Source organism: Larus michahellis, chromosome 6 (assembly GCF_964199755.1).
Source record: "Larus michahellis chromosome 6, bLarMic1.1, whole genome shotgun sequence".
NCBI classification, from domain to species: Eukaryota; Metazoa; Chordata; class Aves; order Charadriiformes; family Laridae; genus Larus; species Larus michahellis.
The window spans coordinates 49,605,246-49,626,520 of record NC_133901.1 but is presented as its reverse complement, the minus strand read 5'-3'; the positions used below and the strand labels follow the sequence as shown (position 1 = coordinate 49,626,520).

The 21,275-nt window shown below is 38.5% G+C and overlaps 1 protein-coding gene across 2 annotated transcripts in view; it reads left to right on the top strand.

Moving 5' to 3' along the window:
- The window catches only part of ADK (adenosine kinase), a 298,671-nt gene that overhangs the window by 14,371 nt on the left and 263,025 nt on the right, over positions 1 to 21,275 (top strand). For both annotated transcript variants that reach the window (XM_074590930.1, XM_074590931.1), the window contains exon 2: positions 1,672 to 1,746. In XM_074590930.1, coding sequence (XP_074447031.1) covers positions 1,672 to 1,746 — 75 coding nt within the window. The remainder of the gene's footprint in view (positions 1 to 1,671; positions 1,747 to 21,275) is intronic.

Here is a 21,275-nt window from a genome sequence, read left to right as displayed (position 1 = left end):
GCTATTTAGAAGAATCAGTATTTCTTTTCACAATGACAAAAGCATTTAGTGAGTCTTGCAGGTTTTTACTAAGCAGATGTTGCCTGTCTCAGGAGTGAGCTGGCTTTCTTGGCTCCGTCTTCGCAAAGCAGCATCTTCCACATTTCACTTAAGGTGAAATGGGCTGTAAAGGCCTTAAAAGCTACAACAAAAATCAGGATACTTAAAGCATGGTTTTCTGTCTCAATATCGAGGTTATTATTCATGCTTTCCACATCTTCATTTCCGGACTTCAGAATTTAGCATTTAATGGAAGCTAATGTGGCATCGTAAAGAGGAAGAAGTTTGACTCTGTACTTTTGGCAAGTAGCTTTAAATTTGACAAATATTTGTCAGCCAAGGGCTTTTCATAGTAGTTGTGAGAGGAAGTAAGTAAATGAGTTTCCAACCTCTGTTGGACACAATTAATGAGACTGTTCCTTATCATCCCCTTTCTGCTTGTTTTATGTTCTTTTTTCTTATTCTGTTGAGTAGAAATTAATGAAATCTATCATTTAGTAGGCAGATGTCGAGTCTCTAAAACATTTATCTTGCTCTAAATGGGTCAGAACAATGGAAAACTCGCTCACTTTCTTTGAGATTCAGCTGACGCTGTTATGCTTTGGATCAACTGTAGATAAACTTTGGATCCAACTGCAGTGTTACAGTAGTACTTTTGGGGGGATGGAGAGAGAGGGAATATACTTTCTCTGCAAATGCTTGATGGAGACATAGTAAAGAGGGAGGTGTATTTGGTGGTCATACTGAAGCTACCTTTGGTGGCTAGAGCAAGGGCTTGCCTTGCCAGTTGGAGGCAGCAGTTGTGAGCTTAACAAGGAATGTGATGGGTTTGGGTGTAGTTTTAGGCAGCCTTCATCAACAGCTGCATTCACTCCTACTTGACACTAGGCCACGTATCTAATCCTTTGGTATTACTGCATTATCACCCAAGTGCATGCTATTCAGGAGAATGTAACACATGGTTTCTGAATGAATCTAAAAAAAAAGTTAAAGCCAGCTATTTCAGCTGCTTACAGTATCTCTGATGTCTTGTTTTTATGTGGCAGAAGTCATGGTAATGAATTTCAAATTGATTAAAAAGTATGTACGTTCTTATCAGTAAACGGCTATGCTGTTTAAGATGGCTGACAATGCAGAATCCATAGTCCATTAATTTCAGTTTATTAAAACAGACTTAAATTGTTAATTATTGGTCAGTAGCAGGGTAAACCCCGTAACTTAGTCTCTTCATTGAAATTCTTATAACCTGGTCTGATGCTCCCCCTGTCTAAAATCTGGTATTACAATTTGAATGCAATCCTTTAAAACTAGAGAATGTGGCATGCAGCTCTAATTCTTTATCTGAGTGAATGATAGCTTAACAGAATATATAGCTTTATATATTTTTGACTGCTTGCAGTCTATATATTGATCAAAGATGACTATTGTAGGGTGGTACTTCACTGAAATTTGACTCTCTGCGTCTATATGTCAGGTCTCCATGTGGCTGCTGCAATGGGCAAAATGTGCGTCTTTGTTCCTTAGCTGTATTCAAGAAAAACTTTTCTCTATAATAAAAAAAGTTTTCAACATGTTATACCAGGAACAATAAACTAACGCTAAGCTAACTTGAAATAATTGATTCTCTTACAGTGAAAATGTCTTGTTTGGAATGGGAAATCCTCTGCTTGATATCTGTGCAGTTGTGGACAAGGACTTCCTTGACAAGTAAGTCTTGATTTCTTTCTTTTTTTTTTAATGTGAGTTTTGTTTCCAGAATGATGCCTACAAATAAATGGGGGACTACCTGCTTGTGTAATGCTAAGTTTGTGCTGATATCTATGGGATTCTGGCCTTATGCTGAAAGAAGCCAACGTTGTATCAGTCACTTGATTGTTCTAGCTATATGAAGCTGTGGTGGTGGTGTCAATGAAAAACTTCAGTGTTTTCTTGTGGCCTTAGTATTTATTGTTTTCTATCAATTATTTATTGTAGTCTCTTCTTGCTGTCTTTGCAAGCCTTTAATGGAAGCAATCGATCATCAATGTCAGTAAGATGTAGATAGTTCTTGTATGAATATTTGTGTGCTACTTTTGATGTACTGTTATAGCACTCTTTTCTCTCTTTAGTGATGACTTTGGGGCAAATAAGCCATTTCTGTAACGCACCAAGAAAAGTTGTGCAGGAGTACTTTCTTTTTTTTTAATAGTCCAATTTATCAGTCAAGAACAGGACTGCTTCTTATCATGTGGCCTGTTATCTTGCATGAGCCTAGTTGTTATGCTACCATCCGTATAACCATATCGCTGAATTGCTGTTTGTGTATTGCTGTCGGCGATCAGCTTAGAGATGTGCCTTTTTGAGGTGTAAAATATAGTTGCTCTTTTAAATACTTCTACAGAAGCTCACTTTCTTCCAGTTGTTGCTGCTTTGTTTATATTATTTTCAAGTGATTATTAAGTTGATTTCATCTCTGAGTGCTTATAATTCTTTGTTTAATTTTTAAAGTGTTAATATTTTTTTCTCTAGTTGTTCCTTTAGTTATTAATGGGAATATTGAATCAAGAATAAACTTCACATGACTAAATAAGGAACAGATGCAGAGTTTTTATTTGTGAATGTGTACTGTCAGCTGCAAATGTTTTGTTCTGAAGCTTTTAATAATAGCAATAATTTGTTTTGCAACAGATATTTTATCACTCAGGTTTTATCTGAAGGTGTGTTTAAGTGAGAGCTGGAGGCAAAAGACAGGACTGTAATGGAGTGTATCAATCTTAGAAACATCTGGAACTTGGAAAACTCAAGACATAGACTTGATTTCTGAAAAAGTAAATTATTCTGATGTAATTCTCTGCCTTATGTTTCTACTGAAATAACTTGAAAACCAGTCTCTGAACTTAAGTAGTGTCCCCAACAATACCCTCCAACTAATCCTTAGAAACTGATATCATTAAAGAGGTGGCAGGATCTGTATTGCAACAGTGAAATCCTGCAAGAGCATGTTATGCTTTTCACTGCACCTGATAAGCTCTGCAGAGTTTAATTTAAAAATTAAGTCTTATGTACTCAAATTTCAGTCTTGTCAGACAAGTTAAATTATCTCCTGAAACAGCATATGATATGCTCTGTGAGTGTTTCTTTACTGCCAAAATGTCATTGTGCAGTATTGCATTATTTAAGGCAATAAGCAGTTCTCCAATAACAGTTTCACAGGAGACCTGCTAATAGTGTGATAGCTCTGGTAATAACCTGAAAACAGAGAAGCTTGTTTACCTTCACATGTTACCTGATTTTATTTCTAGCTCCCTATTTGAGGTGTATGCACAGTAGTCCATTTAACAAACAGACAAGCATGTTTCTACTCTAAGTCCAACTACCTTTTGCAATACTTCCTGAAATGGGAATCAAATCCCACGCCGCCTCAGCTTATGACAGGAGATAAAATATCAAACCTAGCTGTAGAACAACTGCTAGAATAAAGTTATCTATTCAAATGCTGCAGGGAGGTGCAAGAACATAGATATTTCAGGACTGTGAAACATTTGACAGAGAAATTGTCAATCATACCAGCCTAGTGTCTGTTTTTTCTTGTCAAACAAGAAGTGCATCCATCTCTAGCCACGTCATATCAGTTTTTGGCATCTTGGCAGTGATCAAGTAGCTCTGGAGTCTGTGTCTCACATCTTCAACCTGATGGGCATGTTTAATGGGGCCAACAGGCCAGCTGGGCTCTGATTTGAGAAAAGGGAGCTTAGTAAAATGAGGAAAGAGTTTAGTTAATCATCCATAAGAATTTTATACATTTAAGTCTTTCACTCTTTCTGTTAGTTTATCCTCCTCTCTTGTATAACAGGTTTCACTTAACCAGTTTAAGTAAATACCTTTGTTCAGAATAAAGGACTTGATGTTGCAAGTTTAATCAACATTTATTGTCAATGAAGTGAGAGAGTATTAAAATGAATCCTGTAACCAGATTATTTTTGTAACTTCTATTAAGAAAATGCAAATGGAAACAGCATAAGATTGTGTAGGAAGTCTCAAGTGGTCCTTTTAACAATATTTAAATGGCCTACAATCCATGTTATAAATAAACCTGAAAATAAATACATAATGCAGTCCTACCCCTGGCAGATTTGAAACCGCTTGCTGCCATGTAAACTGGCTTGAGGAAATGAGCAGTATTAGAGGGCTGGGTGGCTGTTTTGGTCTTGGGTTGTTAGCACAGCCCTGTCACCTTTCTTTCAAGGTGGATTTTTTGGCTCCAAAGTCTTGTGATCTCTTGAGAAGTTTTGTAAAGCTTTAAGCCTTTCCTAGACTATTTCTAGGAGAGGTGGTCTTAATTTATATCACATCACAACTTCACTGTGCCGGTCTGAGCTTTTCAAACCACATCAGCAGTCTGGCATTACCGGAGCCAGAGAAGCTTTGGCTGCTGTCAGGCAGTTATGTTTTCTGGGTCTCATTTCTTATCTCTCTTCAGGGAGACAACCTGAAAAAGTGTTAGCGATGTTGATGTCACTGTTGAAAGCCGGTGATATCCAAAACCACTTAAGTTTCTGTTCGCAGAGCTGGAGAGTGGTCTTGAAGTAAATGTAATCCATTGTATGTCCTTTTTACTGAGTATCTGTATGATTGAAATGTCAGAAATGCTTTTTTTTTTTTTGGGTGGGGGGGGGAATCTCCTTTTAATTTGCATTAACTCCACAACCTAACAGTATTTATTTTTGTTTCATTTTTCTAGGATATAGTTACTTGTTCAAAGAGCAGCTTTTTGTGGGTGGGAGGGAAGAGAATAGAAAAAAGGATTGATGCTTTGTGGGTGAATTGCTAACTATAGCTATGCTCATCTGAAAGTAACTTTGCTAACAGGTATTCATTAAAGCCTTTGGTGTACTCAGTTCTACCTGTGATGTTAATGGAATGATTCCTCTAGCTACTGAATCTGTAACAGGTATTCAAGAATAACTTAAACTACACTGTATATTAAACTCTAAGTGGGCAAGGAAATTCTGATTAACATGGCAATGATGTTTTAAGACTCCGTGGAAACTCAGTACTACTGACTCCTGTAAATACTCCGGTGTCCTGCTGTTAAGAGTTAGGAGATGGCATCTATTACCTTGCTCCCTCCCAAGCACTCTGGTTTGCAAATATTTAGTTTTTGACATTTATCTAATTATAGTTAACTTTTAGGCTGTAGAGATCTGGTCATTATTTGTCAATTCAAGTGCACAGCCAGCAGTTGAGAAGAGTGTGTTTACAGAATGGACAAATCCTCTCTTGCTGTTATCCAGCATTTGGGTCTATGGCTGCATGAATTGAGGAGGTGGAGAAAATCATTATGGACAAATTCTTGTTGACAGAATTATTATGCTAGTCTTGGAACTTCTAAATATGTGAAAACCTTGTATGTTCCCTAATTAGCCAGTGGGAAGGCGAGGAAAATATTTGAAATTGCCAGCACCTGTGTAAGCATGTAACTATCTTTCAGCCCATGCTCTTAAAAAAGAGATGACATATAGGGAAAATTATGATGTATATCCTATTTGTCACATCGAAGTTAAGGATGATTATTGCTTTATTTCACTGTATTTTCTGGGCCCTTGACCAGAGCCATGATTTCATTAATTAAGGTGTGTTTACTAGTCTGGATGCTGAATTTGCATTATACTTGTAATCTCTGGACTGATTATTTGATCACCATCATTGTCCAGGATTACAAGTTGCTATTTTATTTATTTATTGGTTGTCAAAGCAGCAAAGTCCTCTTTCTCCTCATGTGTTTTTTGTTGGTTTGTTGGGTTTTTTTCCCACAAAATCAGGTCTACAGCAGTCTTTGCACAAGTTCATTGAAGGTGCTCTGTAAAGATCTGTAATTTTTAATAGCTTTCATGCCCTGTATCTCGTGCTCCTTAGTTCTCTTCTCTGTCACACTGTTGTAACTACAAACTATCTGTAAACCAAGAAATGGATTTATATTCTTTTTATTCTTCACTGGAAAAACGGGTTTGAAGAAATGGGAGAGGAAGAATGAATGGGGTCTTCAGAGCGTGTTTATGTTTTGGAGTGGTGGTGATGTTTAATGTGTGAAAAGAGAATATCGTCACACTGAAGGAAGAAATGCTGTAATTTTGATCTGTAATTTCGCAAGTATGGATATCGATCTCCTGCAGTGTGTTACCAAGTTGTCTGCAGCATTGAAAGTGTTTGGGTCACTACTGGAGATCCCAAGATGCTTGGTCATTCTCTACCTTTCCTCACTGCAGAGCACTGTTGGAGGGTGATGGATTAGTTAAGCACAAACTTCACTGATAGAGCAGTGATGACATCTGGTAAATTAAACTTTCTTGTGTGAGGCTGTTTTAGTGCTTGCTGTGATGGAAGCGAAGAAGATGTACAAATTTTCCACTGTTGTGGGAATTTGGTTTATAAATTAGGAAAAGGTTTGAGAAGCAGCTGAAATGAAAAACATCTGCTTGCTTGCATTAAATTTAGGTTGGTCTGTATGGCTGTGGCTTTAGCCATTCTACCTTTTGTTATTTTCAACAGTTTTAGTTTGTTACCTTTGCTCATCTGTAACTTCCCGTAGCAAAAAAATCAAAACACCATTCAAGCTGTTAACTCTTGTAAAGTGGCTAAGGGTCTAAATAGCTTTTACACAATCAGAAGTGATTTTTTTTGTTGACCAAACTCAGGTTTCAACACAGTCTTAAGGCTTCAACGCAGAACAAGCCCTTCCTCAAAAACACGTGCTGGAGCGAGCGTGAAGACTGAGAGAGATGAGTGGTGATTCTGTACTAGGAGGCTGCAGCATCAAAGAATGCATGTGCTGCAAAACCAGACTTCACTGCCAGATTTAAGTGGTAGAAAAAAAAGCCCCAGACTTGCAGCTGCTTTTAGTTTCACTAACATGTTTACTTTGAGTTTGTGTGCTTCATCGACCCTCTGGGACAGGTTAATGGTTTTTTGTATTGCTTTGAGTTGGGGATTGTGTTACCTGTCTGTACGGTGCTGAATGTATGGAAAATACATAGTAATAACTATATAACTTGTCATCTCTGAAAATTTACCCTTTTTTTAAAAGATAGTTTGCTATATAATGTTCCATTGTTTCAATAATCCTTGTGAAAGATCACTACTAAAAGTAGCTGTTGCACTGGCTCATTTGGCAGAGAAGCTGAACAGCTGAGGATTCTTTATTATTACCTTGTGTTTTGAATCGTAGCTTTAGAAGTCAATGTAGCTTATCTCAGGGTCTGACCATAGAACATTGTTGAAACTGTTGAGCCAAATTGCATCATCTAACTGCTGGTAAATTATAAAAAGAAAAAAAATCAAGTGTTTGCTTGCAAAAACTTAGGGTAATGATGGCTGTCTTAAGAAGGTCCTCTCAGTACTAACACGCCTATAAATTTGGTAGCATTCCTGAAAATGTAATTAGAGTTTTCTGCAAGCCTGATAACTTCTCCTAGTGTATTTAGTTAAATGTGTAGTTTGAATGAGTGAAAGATTTTAGTCAAGCTCAATTTGGAAAAGGCTATTTGAAAAATCTACTCTATACAAGGACAAAGTTCTGCACAAGGAGCTGTGATGTTTTCAGGGTATACTGGCTTGAGAGATAATTATAGAAGAGCTTGTAACTACCTGTAAAGTAGGATGTAACATGTTAGTGAATAGGAAATATTCCACTCCTTGTTATCTCTCTCTTTATTGTGTGTTTTCACTTTCTTAAATGCTTGCTTAGTATTAAACTACCAATCAAACTTCATTTTTTTTTAGTTTTCCATTTCTTTGGAAAACTTGCTAGTCTAATATATATGTCAATAGAACATGTCTAGTTCTTGGATTAATTTTTGTCCTTAGAATAACCTTGAGACACATGCCAGACTGACATACACACATGAGCTTATCTATATTTTTCCTTCACTCCCAAGTAAAAATTTGTTTAACAAAACTTTAGGAGCTGTGTTGTGAGGCAAATGATGAAATATGGCTTCCATTTACATCCGCAGTGCAAACATGGAACTTTAAGTGAAAAAGCTCTATGAATTAAGTGTCTGTTTTTAACTAGACAGTGACATTAAATGAAGAGACCCTTGCTGAAGATGTCTTTGATGGAAAAAGCTGGGTTTCTCACTAGAGCACTGGAAATGATCCAAAACCAGATGGTTAAACTTTCCCTTTGGAAGTTGTACTTGCTGTTTGTACTGAAAAACTTTTCATCTTAGAGTTTCCTGATTGCATAATTACAAGATTAATTTTTATTTAGGATACAGTAGATAAAAATTGTGATTCATATTCTGGGTATGGTTGCAGGCATTATTTTTAATTACAGGGTAATAAGGTGCGATTTTAATACTGTTTTCCATTCCCATCCTGCTTCTCCAACCCAAAATTTCCAACTGCATACGAAAGGCTAGAGCTTTGGTTTTTTTCCTAGTTGCTATAGTAATATAGTGAAACAGTTTGATCACTCATGAATTGAAGAATAGAAAAGTCCAGTCAAATACTAACAATTACTTGTCATGTTCTCAGGGTTTTGTTTTTTTTACTGTAGATGAAATTGATTTGTCATCTCTTGGAAAAGACAACTTTTTAAGGATAGCATTTTTTAAGTGGTTGGAATACCTTCAACTATTTAAAACCTTCAGTTTTAAAAAAATTAGATATTTAAGTAAATTATAATGCTCATTACTACGTAATTGTTTTTTGCTTCATTTAGGTCAGGAAACTTGCAATCTTTTCTTCCCAGGTCATATGTATCAAGATGAGAAGGGACTCTGTCCTTCCCTTGAAATTAAATACTAATCTTTAACATTTATTTTTTGTAACTTGCTGTTTTGTCAGGCTATTCATGAACAATGTGCAAATACCACCCTAGCGTTACTGTTAACTGTAACCTAACTTATGAGGTGCTTATGCTGCTGTTGATCTCTGATTCTGTGCTTGCACTCTGCGTCACGTAACCACGTCCAGGCCTGCTCTGTGCTTTGCCTTTTCTTGTCCTGTTCCTTTCTGGAGTGTTGGACCTGTGGTCTCTGCTGTAGCCACAGGGAGAGGGCGGAGGCAGCCAGTCTTCCTCTTAATTACTGGTGTTCTTGTTTTTCCTTAGTCAAGGGCTGGAGAAGGGTAAACCAGCTGTTTGAGTGCTATTTTACTTTATTTTTGTCAGGGCAGAACCATCAGCACTCCCAAGTTTCTGGAGACCAAATCTGTGTTGTAGACTTCAGAATGTCATGAAACCTGCAGTTCCCTAATAAATTTAGGTTAAATGCAGAGCTGAAGACAAAGATCTTTTCATTTGACAAACCCTTGATTCCCCCCTTTAATAGAATATTTCAGTGCAAGTGTGTTTTGTTTTTTTTTAAAAATTATCATCATCAGATTTCAGAGCTGAGTTCATCAGTCACTGGTGTAGATGTTTGTGCTGTGTGTCCTGCTATGCCATTAGATTCTTATTTTGAACCTGTGCCAAATCCTATAAAACAATGTTGTATCTTTTAGGACAACTCAGACAATCTCTGTTTATTTGCAAGCTGCATGAATTAATTTTAACATACAGATTATCTTCATTTTGTAGTTCTGCTTTAAACTTGTGGGTTTATGTCTGTCTTATTATCAGATAAAGACTAGGGAGCTGTGGCTAAATGATTTTGGGTGATTGTTTTTCCAGCTTGTTCCAGTGATTATTTTTTTTTCCTTGAGTTTTTTCCTTTGTTGTGAAGTGACAGCAAAAGTGATGAAGTTTTGGTGCAGGAATCTGAAATGCACATGACAAAGCGTAAAGGGGAGCATATGACTGCCTCATATGACAAGCTGTAACAAGTGAACAGTAGCAAGAAGTTATAGAAATACAAATATTACCGTGGACATTTTTTCAATCCTTGTATCATTGAGGCTACTTACTTCGTGTTGGGGCTGGTTCTTATTCTTTTTAGGCAAGAGGAGCTTCCTGCTGGTAGGAAAAAAGGCAATAAAGATCACTGTAAAGTTGTGCTATCCCTCTAGTCAGGAAGCGTACAGTTGTCTTCCTTCATGACAACTGAAACTATAAGCAAATTCAGTACCTGACCCCTCCAAGTAAAGGTGGCATGCGGTCTCAACTATGGATATTAAGTTAATAGAAAACCAAAAATGGTACCTGGTGATGCAGATATTTCAATCCCAGAGTCTCTTATGTGGCTTCAAGCGAACATACCTTATCTGTCCTTTTTTGTGACAAGAACTCTAGTTACAGTGTAAATCTTCTAATTTCCAGTACTTATATTTCCCTGACCTTACAGTAGAAGAGGCAAAGTGTTCCAGAATCTCACGTGTCTCTTGAGAACAGTTTTTTTGTAGAGTTGCTGTGTGGAAAATGGATCAAAGGGCTTCCCCTAAATCTGATTGCTAGAACTTCATTTTTGCAAGAGTGTGTTCCAGTGTATTTCCTTGAAGCTATTTTGGTTTTGAATTGTGCTTTGTGGTGTTATGTGCAGCAGTACTAAACAGAATGCAACTGTTGGTTGGTCTACATTTGTTAAAGTGTTTGAACGTGCATCTTGATTAGATATGGTTTCAATTACAATGTCTGTAGTATTTTTCATCTAGGTTGCAATTCCACATGCTTGGAGTCATTGGAAAACATATTTCAGAGGATTGTGGGTTGTGAATTAGCTATCCTCTTTACTTAAGGAGGGGAAAAAAAGTGCTGATCTTGCCACCTTTGCCAAGGTTAGCCTCTGCAAAATCCCTGACTTCTTTCTTTAGCAGCTTTTGTGCTGGGGACATGGCTAGCATACATGAGTAAAGGCAAATTGTAGCGTTGTATCAACAGACTCCACCATTCAAAAAACAAATTAAGATGAGTAAGTTGCTTTAGTAATTGCTAGCTTTTTAGTGTTTTGAAAACATCAACTACAAACTCCTCCTTTAGCTAAGAACATCAGAGGTATAGCTGACTTGTTTTCAAAAGTAGAGAATTTCAAGTTTTATATATAAATTGGAGTAAAAAGTTATTAAAAGATGACTGGTAACTTTACAAAATAGGAGGGTATTTTGAATTTCAAATTTTTGCTGACTCACAAAATTAGAAATGCTCAAAACCACCTTTTTCTACAGCCAGCCCTGGGACAAAACTGTTAACATTCAGCTGAAGTGGGGAGCTCTTTTGGGCTGTAAATGGCAGGAACTGTCCAAATGCCTCAGTCGCTTTTTCCTCTGCCAGATCCTTGGATGTATGGGCTTGATGTTGCAGTTACCACTGTGGGTGAAGGGTTAAAATACAAAACAGTGGCTATGGCTAGAGACGAAAGGGAGGAACAGCTCTTCCCAGAAGCAGTAATTGCTGTTCTCGGTATGTCTGATCCTTTAGTGGTAGCAGAGCAAGGAGTTTATCTTTCAGCAGCTCTTCCCTGAATCTCCATCTTGGTATTGCTCCTTCATTTTTTAGGATGAAATTAAAATTTTCATCACAGTAAAGAAGCCTCCTCTGCCATTTTCCATATGCTGCTGCTTTCCAGTAAAGCTAATGCCTTTAGTGGCTTGGATAAGTTCTTTCAGTATGGCTGGAATTTCACAGTAGCTGCAACACTTGTCTGTAGCTTGCCGTTTGCTCTAGTCAGTGTTAAAAATAATTTTTAGAGAAGGAAAATTAAGGTACATGAACTCCGTGACAATTGTCTGTTGAAGTTTCTGTAAGCTGAACTGTCCTGTAACAAGTGCATGGATTCACAGACAGCTGATGGAAGATGCGTTTAGGCAGTATGAAAACTCATTTAGGTTGCAATAATAGCATGGAACTGATACTTTTGCCTAGCCTATCACAAACAGAAAGACATCCATAAAGTTGTTTTTTTTTATTAATGTGTTCGCTTGGAAGGGTCCAAGCCCCTTGCAGTAAGCAGGCACATCTTCAACTAGATCAGGTTGCCCAGAGCCTCATCAAGCCTGGCCTTGAATGTCTCCAGGAATGGGGCCTCCACCACCTCTCTGGGCAGCCTGTTCCAGTGTCTCACCACCCTCATTGTAAAGAACTTCATCCTAATGTCTAATCTAAACCTACCCTGCTCTAGTTTAAAACCATTGCCCCTCATCCTATCGCTACATGCCGTTGCAAACAGCCTTTCCCCAGCTTTCTTATAGGCCCCCTTCAGGTACTGGAAGGCTGCTATAAGGTCTCCCCGGAGCCTTCTCTTCTCTAGGATGAACAACCCCAACTCTCTCAGCCTGTCTTCATAGGAGAGGTGCTCCAGCCCTTGGATCATCTTCTTGGCCCTTCCCTGGACCCGCTCCAACAGGTCCATGTCCTTCTCATGCTGAGGGCTCCAGAGCTGGACACAGTACTACAGGTGGGATCTCATGAGAGCAGAGTAGAGGGGGAAAATCACCTGTCTGGATCTGCCGGCCATGGTTCTTTTGATGAAGCCCAGGGTGCGATTGGCCTTCTGGGCTGCAGGTGCACATTGTTGGCTCATGTCCAGCTTTTCATCCACCAGTACCCCCAAGTCCTTTTCTGCAAGGCTGCTCTTTTATCACATCATCCCCCAGCCTGTATTGATAACGAGGATTGTCCCGACCCAAGTGTCGGACCTTGCACTTGGCCTCGTTGAACTTCGTAAGGTTTGCTCAGGCCCACCTCTCTAGCTCATCCTGGTCCTTCTGGATGACATCCCGTCCCTCTGGCACATCGACCGCACCGCTCAGCTTAGTGTCGTTGGCAAACTTGCTGAGGGTGCACTCGATCCCACTGTCTATGTCATTGATGAAGATGTTGAAAAGCACCAGTCCCAGTATGGATCCCTGAGGGACACCACTTGTGACCCCTCTCCATCTGGACATCGAGCCATTGGCCATCACCCTCTGGATGCGACCATCCAGCCAGTTCCTTATCCACCGAACAATCCACCCATCAAATCCGTATCTCTCCAACTTAGAGAGAAGGATGTTGTGGAGGACTGTGTCAAAAGCCTTACAGAAGTCCAGATAGATGATATCCGTAGCTCTCCCCTTGTCCGCTGATGCAGTCACTCCATTGTAGAAAGCCACTAGCTTGGCCAGGCAGGACTTGCCCCTGGTGAAGCCATGCCGGCTGTCTCGAATCACCTCCCTGTCTTCCATGTGCCTTAGCATAGCTTCTAGGAGGATCTGTTCCATGATCTTCCCAGGCACAGAGGTGAGGCTGACAGGGCAGTAGTGTAATTGGAAAATGGAATACATCTTAAACTATATTTTTTTTAAGTAAGTAGTAGTTTTAACTGGTACGTAAGACTCACTGTTAGTTTCCTTATGATTTCTGAATGGAGCAATGCATTGTGCATTAAATACGATACACCAGTCTTTTTCTCTGTGTCCTTGTGATTGATGAAGAGGTAAATTCTTAGCATTTTTAAGGCAATAAAGTATTTGGCATCAATCAAGATTCAATACAGCCCCAGTACTTCCAGTATCCTCCTTTTTGGAGGATTTTATTGCTTGAGAGTAATATTTTGGGCTGACTTTGTGGTTTATGAGTTCTTCACTGGAGAATAATTGTCTTTTGCTGTGTCTTAATTGATTTTTATTGATGTGGCATTTCTTTGTACTAGAGATATTAAAAATAATTGTGTTTTAGACATTCTGGTTTTTTTTTTTCTTTTAGAGACAGAACAGATCTAGTATGGGGACAAAGTTGTAATTCAGTTATGAAAAGTATTGCAGGTTGGTGGAGCCTGACACTGTTGTTTTATGTTTGCAACAGTGTGGTGTTACTGCCTTTGTTAGTTTGTCCAAGGTGTTAACCTGTATTTTATTGTAGAAGTAGAGCCTATTGAACTTCATCCTGACACCTAAAAGCGCATTACTTTACAAGTCTGCCTTTTCCTTAGCAGAAATGATGAAGGATTCATTTTGAAGCCTAAAGAAGCTCAGTTGAGTAGCTGTCAGTGCTATTCCTATGTGGCATAGAGAGAGTCTTTATTTAGAAGAAATCATTAAAATAATCTATAAATCTAGGCAGGAGAATCTCAGGCTAGTGTCAACAACCACACTACTCTGCCTTCCTCGAGTGATGTTTTGTTACTATTTCCTTCTCAAAGCAGAGCTTCTTATGCAGCAGCAGCCAGGTATTTGGGGATTTTCAATACTAGAGCTGACAGGATCTGTTACAGAACTGGTACAAGTTGGTCCAAACAATAAATTTTAAAGTAGTAATAGCAAGTAATTGTGAATAACTAGGAAGAGAATAGGAACCCTTCAGTTCATTACTGTTTGGATTATGTACATGTTACTTTTGTTGGGTTGTTTTTGTTAAGTTTTTATGTAAATTAAACTTTTAATTCAAGATTGTGAAATCTGATTTGTATGTATAATCACAATGAATTTGATACAAACCAATGCTTATTTCTGGTGGAAGAAAATCGGTATGTAAAGGTTAAGTTATGATTTCAGAACAGAAACAGTGCAAAATGACTGGTATGACTAAAATGGTTTAAATATTGAAGGCTCAAAGGAATAATATTAAAATAACATGTTAAAGAGTCTATGAGCAGAACTGCCTATAGTTCTGCACAAATTGAATTAATATTTTATTCCTTCATGAAGTTACTAAAGGTCAACCGAGTATATTTCTACCAGTGTAACGAGTACAGAATTCAGAGTACCAACTTAAAAAAAAAAAAAAAAGTACGGAGTGTGTACAGCTTTTTAAAAGGTTTTTGCAGTCAGATATTTCAGAAACTATTACTGAAAAAACATTTCTTTAGCTGTATGCAGGAAGTGTTAAGATGTCTTAAATTTTTAGCTCACTAGTTTATAGTTAAGAAAACTGTTTTGACAAGGCCACTACTATATGCTTAAGTCCAGAGTGATAGGGCTGACCCTATTAAATGATCATAGTTTTCCACATTCTGGTGATTAACAGGCTTTGAACTTTCCTGGCTTTCTTAATCCCTTTTAATCATTTAAACCTATTATTGTTTTGACTTCAATTTCAAAAGCCCTTTAAATCTGTCTTACAATATTAATAGCTGATTAAAGTCCTGGTTTCCAACCATATTATCAGTGGGGAGTCTATCTTACTACACTGAATAATTTAGAAACAACTGTTTAGGAAATGTTGATTCGGGGGAGGGGGGCAGGGAGAGGGAACCAACGAAGAAAAGACACCAGAAAAACTATACCTAGTAATGTTTGTATTTAAATTAGTGATCATATCCATGCAAGAGATTGGGGAAACTTAATGCTTCTAATTCATGACACAAATAACTATATTTCTTTTTTCTTCTAGATTTCAGGAGTGTAATTTTAAGTTAATTCTGTGTTGAAATTTAGATCCATCCTTCCTTTCTATAATAAATATTGTGGTAAAAAAAAATCTTTCTGCTAATGTTTTTGGGATCCATTTCACCCAGAAATTCCAAGTTTTTTTCTGAAAAACAGGGGTTTGTTTAGGATGTGATGCAACCAAATAAGACTCCAGTCATTCTAATACACAGGAGCTGCGTACTAACAACTGTGTAAAAATTAAAACACCTGAAATAACTCCATGGGTTCTCTAAGGTGGTCCTTCATTCTTTCATTTATATTCCAGTACCAGTGCTTAAAGTCTGGAGTTTTTTAATAAATGAAATGGACAAGATCTGTGGTTTGAGTTGCACTTAAACTTTTTCTAAAGCAGATACTTTTGTTTTGTTAAGGAGTGTAATTCTCTGCCAGGACAATGCTATGTGGTCTTTTCCTTGCTGGACTTGATTCTGTGTCATTGATAACTATGATGTAATTTGTTTTCAACAGGCTTCAGATAGCGGTATCTTAACCTCCTATTGCTATTTTTTTTTCATGTTTCTTTCCTATTACCACTAGTGTGTGCTTTACTCCTACCTATATTTCATAGAATCATAGAATGGTTTGGGTTGGAAGAGACTTTAAAGATCGTCTAGTTCCTGTCCTCCTGCCGGCGACACCTTCCACTAGACCAGGTTGCTCACAGCCCCATCCAGCATGGCCTTGAACACCTCCAGAGATGGGGCATCCACAACTTTTCTGGGCAACCTGTTCCAGTGCCTCACCACACTCAGAGTAAAGAATTTCTTCTAAATATCTAGTCTAAATCTAACCTCTTTCAGTTTAAAACTGTTACCCCTCATCCTACCACTACACTCCCTGATAAAGAGTCCCTCCCCATCTTTTCTGTAGGCCCACTTTAGGTACTGGAAGGCTGCTATAAGGTCTCCCTGGGCTTTCTCTTGTCCATGCTGAGCAACCCCAACTCTCTCAGCCTGTCTTCATAGGAGAGGTCCTCTAGTCCTCTGATCAGCTTCGTGGCCCTCCTCTGTACTTGCTCCAACAGGTCCATGTCCTTCTTGTGCTGAGGACTCCAGATGTGGACGTGGTACTCCAGGTGGGGTCTCACGAGAGTGGAGTAGAGGAGCAGAATCACCTCCCTGGCCACCCTTCTTTTAATGCAGCCCAGGATGTGATTGGCCTTCTGGGCTGCAAGCACACATTGTTGGCTTATGTTGAGTTTCTCATCCACCAACACGCCCAAGTCCTTCTCCTCAGGGCTGCTCTCAGTCCATTCTCCACCCAGCCTGTTTTTGTGCTTGGGATTGTCCTGGCCGATATGCAGGACTTTGCATTGGGCCTTGTTGAACTTCATGAGGTTTGCAAGGGCCCTCCTCTTAAGCCTGTCAGGGTCCCTCTGGATGGTATCCCTTCCCTCCAGCATGCTGGCCACACCACACAGCTTTGTGTTGTCGGCAAACCTGCTGAGGATGCACTCAATCCCACTGTCCATGTTGCTGACAAAGATGTTAAATAGTACGAGTCCCAGTACTGACCTCTGAGGAATGATACTTGTTACTGGTCACCACTTGGACATCAAGCCATTGACTGCAACTCTTTGAGTGCAGCCATCCAGACATTTTCTTGTCTACTGAGTGGTCCATCCATCAAATCCATGTGTTTCCAATGTAGACCGGGATGTCGTGTGAGACAGTGTTAAACGCCTTGTCCAGGTAGATGACATCAGTTGCTCTTCTGCTATCCACCAAAGCTGTAACCCCATCATAGAAGGCCACCAGATTTGTCAGACACGATTTGACTTTAGTGAAGCCACATTGGCTGTCACTGATCACCTCCTTTTTTTTCCATGTGCCTTAGCAGAGTTTCCAGGAGGCTGTCCTCCATGATCTTGCAGGGCACAGGGGTGAAACTGACTGGCCTGTAGTTCCCCAGGTCTTCCTTTTTTCCCCCTTTTAAAAATGGGAGTTATGTTTCCCCTCTTCCAGTGAGTGGAAACTTCCCTGGACTACTGTGCCTTGTCAAATATGATGGATAGTGGCTTAGCAACTTCATCTGATGTTTTTTTCTTCCCAAGCAAAATGTTTAGTTACGTGTTTTTATGTTTAAAAATGAAAGGGGACAAAATAATTAGGGAGGTCAACTGCACGCTCTGTTGTTTTTTTGCTCTTTTTTGGTGTATTTGCTCTTTCCTGTTTCTACTAAAGTAGTTCATTGATGTCTTCAATGTTTGACATGAGTTGGAAGCTCATGTTGAGTTAGTTGCAGATTATGACACCTGGTTTCCCCCCTCACCAAGTTGCTACTCTATGGGATGCCTTTACCCCTGCCCATATTTTTATTCTTTTTGTTTACCTACTTGGCTCTGCATCTGTCTGTATTTTGAGGTTACTGTGTTTGAATGGGTTCATCTTGCTGCCTGCTAGAATGTTCTTTTGCCACTGCATGCCCTTGCCAGTTGGCTGTCATCTATGGATTTCATCAGTAGCTATTGTGCTTAACTCTAGATCGCTCATAAATGTGTGGCATAGTTTGGGGTCTAGCGCTGATCCATATTGAAGTCAATCTGGGATGTGCGTTCTCTTACAGCCCTAATACTTTCCTAGAGGAATGACTCAAAAGTCTTTTAGGCAGTTTCTTTTTCCTCTTTTTTTTTTCTTTTCCCCATATAAGTTGACTATTGCAGAACTTAGGTTTTTCTGAAAGCAGGTTTTCTTTGGGATTTTATTGCTATCATACAATCTCTCTTTAATCTTTCAGTTTTTCAAGGAAGAGATTCTGGACTTGCATTTTGTATTTGGCAACAAAGCAGTATCTACTCAGTAAGGAATTTTTCTAAAATTGTCTAACGTGTACAGGGGTATCCTGGAGTAACAGTGAATGATGATCATCTGTCGTTAAAACCAGAAATTAATGTAGAAGGGGTCCTTGTTTTCCTGTCAATTTTAGGCCAAGAAAGAATGTGAAAAGGTAGGTGAAACCAACTGCCCTGTTATGGAACAGGGGAGAGAAATTTTGAGGGACTGGGGAGAGTAATGGTGTTCAGATGGTGAAGCTGGAAGACTGTAGCAAAGCAACAGAGGAATTTATGGAAAAAATGAAAAAGCAAATGTATTAAACTGGCAGAATAAAAGCAGTGCAAGTCAGGCAAGGGACTGAGACTTTCAGGATATGAATCAAAGCCCTTTACTGTTTGTTGTTTTTTTTTTTTTTAATGGGGGGAAAAAAAGATGACTTAAAACAAATATTTGGACTAGGGTGTAGCTATGTGTCAGTTACACAAAACTTTAATTTTGGTTTAGCTGATTCCATGTGGCCCATGATGAATTTGGCTGCTGAATTTATGCATAAGGTGTGGTTTGGGTTGTGGTTTTTTGTTTTCATATTGATTTAGAAAATGCACAGCCCCTAGAATCTGGCTTAGCAAGGTTAAAGTAATGATCCAAACAAGTGCAAGTCATGGTACACTCCATATTTGTGTACATGAAAAAGATTACTAGGCTGATCAGAAGAATAAGGCGACATTAGACTTAACTGAAATTTTTAAGCAACTGTAGACTTGTCAAAAATGCAGAAATACTGCCTTGCTTTCCTTACTGTAGGAAAAGCAGTTCACTTATTGCCTTTTGATCTCTGTATAGATCAAGACAGAAGAAATGTAGTTAGCAGGTGTGGCAGCATTACTTGTTCTGTCTGATAAATTGCACATGGAAGCTGAGAAACAGGGTGACCTTCTATACCCATCCCCCATAAATCTTATGTATTAGAAATATTTTGGGAGCTTCTGTTGGGCTTGCCGTGTGCATTGGTCTGTAAATGCTTGTGAGGATGCACTGCTGTAGCAAGTTCACACATGGCTGTGTTCCTGACCTGAAAGATCTTGTGGGATATGTTAACTGTGTTTGGTAGAAAGCAGTCAATGCAGTTTGAAAAAGGACATATGAGCATCAATGTCCCACAGGCTCGTTGTCCTAGTTTTCACAAGACTAATAATTAATAAGAACCAACAGAAAAAGGACTGCATTTCTCTTTTTCGAACAGCGAAAGTAGCCTTAACGTGACTTGAAAGTTATGGCAACATAATTGCTGAATCATTCTTATGGAAACTTCTTTTGATTAATCTGAAATACAAGAAGACTATACTGAAGTTCTTAAGGTTTCTTAATGGCTTTGTTGAAAATCGATAAAGAAATGCTTCTGTAGAGCCCTGTGTTAAAAGGTCTTTTCTTTTATTAATGAAGCATGGTCTAGTACAGCAGAAATTCTACTTGTCTTGTCCAGTTAATATAACCAACCTGCTTTGGCTCTCTGACAGAGAAGTCGTACTCTGTTCCTCTTTCTGGATGACTTTTCTGCAAAGTTCAAAGAACATTTTGGAAAATCTACCCTTTCGTAAGTTCCATTTTTAATCAATATGGGAAATACTTAGAAAAGTAACTGCAGCAAGGCATGTCAAGTACAATATGTGTATGGAATAACAAAGCCCAAGGGCATTTCAAGGGGAGTGGGGTTAGTCAGAGCCATGTAGTGTGGCGAAAAGTTTGTGTTTATTTGTACATCAAACAAGGCAGAGGAATGTTTGTGCAGATATATGTTTGGAGCTTCCTAGGGTGCTTTACTTTGGCAAGTTTGTATTATTGAAATAGTATTAATTTTTTTTTATACTGACTATTCACATTCATGGTTAATGTAGAAAAAATTCTGGTACCTCTAGTTTCTTGTTTCTTCACAAGTATTCTTGAAAATATTGATGAAAATATTACTCTGATACTTATACAGTTTTGTGTACTCCTTTGTTTCTGGGTAGTCAGCATGATGGAGATTTTGTCTTGGCTCTTCTGGTCTGAGCAGCAGTGTATAAGTCTGTGCTGATTTTTAGTTTGATATCTGTGCAATTTTTAGCTATTGTTTCTATGTAAGTTTTTGCTTAGGTTGGTGGATTCAAATCAGAAATTTTGAAAGGTGAATTAACTTCGAAGTTATGAAGATCTATTGCCACTTTTTAAACCTGTTTGCTCATCAGCAGTTTTTATTTTGGGCCTTAGGACAGGTGTGTTTTACCGGCTTTTCAGGAAACTCTTGTTTGTAGAGCAGATCTGAACTTGATACTCATTTGCTGTTTTTTACCGGTACGTACTTAGCGTAGGCTGTGTTCTCTCTTTAATTTGGTTAAGGCTTTGTAAAATTGGATGCTGCCTGCAGGGAACCATACCTTATGGCTCTTTGTTACATTTAGAGCAGCAAAAAATGCTGACTACAGTCCAAGCACATTAATTTTCATACACTCTCATATTAGAAGCTGAGAAATAAAAAAGCATGAGTCATAGGATTACCGTTTCAGAAGGATCTTTAAAATGCATTGCACAAGTCAGAGTTGAACTTACAGATTCTAGTATGCTTAGAAAATGAAGACATTTAATAAAAATGTTACATTACTGCAAAAACTGAAATTGAGATGATAAATTTGTAAGTGAATGCTGGGGAAGTCATATACATGCAAGAGAAGAATATGCCACCTTCTCTTTTTTTTTTTATAATCAAATAGAACATATTGGTCAGAGTTGTACCTCTAGCTGTTACACAGTAAAACTCTTCCAAGTGGCCTTGGCATTTTTTTTGACAGAGTATATTTAGCTGTATGTACAGCCAAATTTCCCTAACAGTGTTCTGGCTCTGTATAATGTCTGTCCTCAGAATGCCTGCAATAATATTTTAGTCTGGGTCTCTGCTAATTTATTCTCAGGCTTGTGGAAAGGGAAAATGTTTAAGGTTAATGTCGTTGTGAATTTATAATGAATGTTTTAGGGGGCTAAGTTTTATATTATGTATGTATCTGCATGTACATAAAATCTGGTTCTGGAAACGTATCAGTTAAGAAGGAAGAAAATATCATGAAGTTCAGATCTGAGTCTAGTAGTGTTATTGGTTACAGTAAACAAATGAGAAAAGATTGAGAGGTTCAGGAAAACTTTGTCTTGGGAAGTAGAAAACATCCTTGA